Genomic DNA, 2,850 nt, shown 5'->3' on the forward strand with positions numbered 1-2,850 from the left:
TCAACCCGGCCACGTACAAGATTTGCAAGCACCCCATCGCCATCTCTGGCGTGACTGGCGCGTCCGTCTTCCCCGACGACAACCAAGTCGTCGTCATCCACACGACTGGTGGCAAAGACGGCGACCTTGTCTTTGACATGACGACTCGCGGACCCAAGGCCGGCGAGCTCTTGATCAAGCTCCAAGACATGGTGCGAAAGCACCACAAGAAGGAAATTAACATCAAGGTGGCTTCGCAGATTGACTTTTCTCAAGGTGGCAAGGCCAAGCAACTCACCGTCGGTGGTCCCGACCCAAAGGCGCACACGCACACCTTCAAGGCCAACGGCAAGACTGGCGTTGCCTTCCACACCCCTGGTGCTGCTCCTCCGTCGTAAAATTTCAAAACCACACAAAGCATGATACTGTGGGAAAAAAAAATTGTTGTTGTTGTTGTTGTTGTTGTTGTTGTTGTGATTGTTTTCTTGCTTGTTTCTGTTTCATTTTTTGTTTGGTGTCTTGTCTTGATTGTGTCTTTGAAGACAAATTGTTCAAGCAATGTTGAATGTCTTTATTGTTGTGAGGTGTGATTGTGTATTTCAGGGGAAAATTGCCAGTTTGTGAAGTGAGTGTTAATAGAAGGCAACGGAAGTCGTTTATCCGCTCTCGCGAGGAGCGTTGCGACTGTGGATTTGCCTTTGTTTTCTCAGCCACTTCTCGTTCGCATGTCTGAATTCTGAGAAACGAGGCAGTTCTCATTTTTTGTTGTTTGTTTGTTGTTTGACTCTTCCATTCTAACTCAATCTCCCTTCTTCGTACAACTCGATCGTATTGCCATTACTTCGCTCACTATCACTACAAGTCACTCGTTCCAAGGAATCCCATTGCCGATGTCCCGCCTTGTCGCTGCGTCCGAGCTGACTGGCGACGATTCGCACTGGTCGCATCCGGGTTCTCCGACGCCAATCACCGCCGCCGCTGCAGGTCTGCCCAGCCACCCTCCGCCACACCCGCACTCTCACAGCTCGCCATTCAGACCCCCGTCAAGCCACTCCGGGCATCCTGATACCGGTCTCTCCGACGCGGAACCTCGCGTTGCTGCAGCCGACTCCAATCACACGACGGATCATGCGGTTGGCCTTTTTAGTCCGCACCAGCACCACCAGCACCACCAGCACCACCACCGAGGCGCCCCAAGCAGCAACCAGACGAGTAGCCAAGCTCAAGCTGACTGGGCGAACGGCCACCACCGCCGTTTATCAAGCGAGGCCGGTCGAGGGTACGCGGACAACAAGCACTCCTCCAGCAGGCCGCCGACGCAACCGGGCAATCTGCACCTGGGAACATACATTGACGATGTGCTGGAGGAAGCCAAGCCATTCGGGCCATTCCAGCGCAGAATGCTGCTCAAAGCAATGCTCGGCTCGCTGTCCGCCGGAAGTCATGTCATCTCGATCATTCTGGTGCAAAACACGATTGTCGACGAGCTCAATCTGTCGAGCGTGCTCAAGGCCGTCCTGGTCGCGGCCACATTTGCAGGGTGGCTGGTTGGCGCCTTCTTTTGGGGATTCATCATTGACAAGTATGGACGTCGACCGGGACTCCTTGCATCGCTGGCAGGAGTCACCATTCTCGGTGCGGCGCTGTCTGCTTCGCAAGATTTCCCGACGCTCATCTCGCTCAGAGTCCTGACCGGCGCACAAATCGGTGGAACAATGCTCTGCTCGTTCACGCTGCTATCCGAGTACATTGCTCCGAGCAAACGGGGTATCGTCAGCACGCTATGGCAGACGGCATTCGGCATTGGCATCATGCTGATGGCGCTCGGAGGGTACATTGCCGTCCAAGTGCTCGAGGCGTCCTGGCACTGGGTGTTGGCCATCGCGTGCATTCCGAGTCTCCTCGCCGTTGCCGTCTTGTACTTTGTACTGCCCGAGTCTCCTCGCTACCTGCTTGTCCAAAAGCGGTACGACGACCTGACGGATTGTTTGCAAACTGTCGTGGATTGCAATGGCGTGGAAATGATTGTCGTGTTGCCGCTGCACGATCCCGACGCCGCCTTCTTCCCAGATCCACGCACTGTGCACAGCATCGAGCATCACACCTACCACGCGATTTCTCCCTCCTCCACTGTTGTTGCAGTCAAGTCGGAAGACGCCGAGAACGAGACTGGCAACGTCAACGGGCGTTCGAGCGATTCAGCAACGTCCTCGCCAAGCACGACCCACACCTTGTCGCGGCACGGCAGCAATCGCTCCACGCAAGACATTGTGGTGGTCTCCCCGTCCGAAATTTCCTACAAGGAGCAGCACTCCACGGATGATCAAGTGCTGCTCCCCCACCACGGTCACGGCCCTGCAAAAGGGCCTGTGCTGAGTGATCTCGTCGCCCCTGCACTTCGGCGAAGCACGCTGGTTCTTGGGTTTGTGTGGTTTACCAACAGTCTGGTTTACTACGGCTTGACGTTTCTCGCCGCCGACCTCAGCTCGAACGTTTTCTTCAACACTTTTCTGTCTGGCCTAGTGGAGGTGAGTGTCATTAGCGATGCCATCGGCATAGGATTATTGTTTGGGACACGAGTGTCTCGTTTTTTTTTTTTTTGTGTGTGTTTTGACTTTCATGGCTTGCGCTTGCTAGATTCCTGGTTACTTGGTGGCCGTGCTCCTGGTGGATCGCATCGGTCGGAAAAAGAGCTTGAATCTCTTTATGCTGATCGCTGGATGCGCGACGGCCACCATGATTGCGCCGCTCGAGACACTGGAAATACTGTGGTGGCGTGCGTCGGCAAGCTCTGCATCAGTGCAGCATTCGCTCTGACGTACACCTACTCTTCAGAGCTATTTCCCACCTCTGTGCGCGGCATCGGCATGG

General features: G+C 54.9%; 1 protein-coding gene across 1 annotated transcript; it reads left to right on the top strand.

The window, feature by feature from the left end:
- Positions 1-1,379: 1,379 nt before the first annotated feature.
- Positions 1,380-2,796, top strand: CAOG_08371 (hypothetical protein; the record flags this gene model as incomplete). The annotated part of the gene is made up of 2 exons (XM_004340339.1): positions 1,380-2,507; positions 2,617-2,796. 2 exons carry the CDS (start codon positions 1,380-1,382, stop codon positions 2,794-2,796), a joined length of 1,308 nt encoding a protein of 435 aa, XP_004340387.1.
- Between the last annotated feature and the right edge of the window lie 54 nt (positions 2,797-2,850).

Source organism: Capsaspora owczarzaki (genome assembly GCF_000151315.2).
Source record: "Capsaspora owczarzaki ATCC 30864 unplaced genomic scaffold supercont2.67, whole genome shotgun sequence".
NCBI lineage: Eukaryota > Filasterea > Ministeriida > Capsasporidae > Capsaspora > Capsaspora owczarzaki.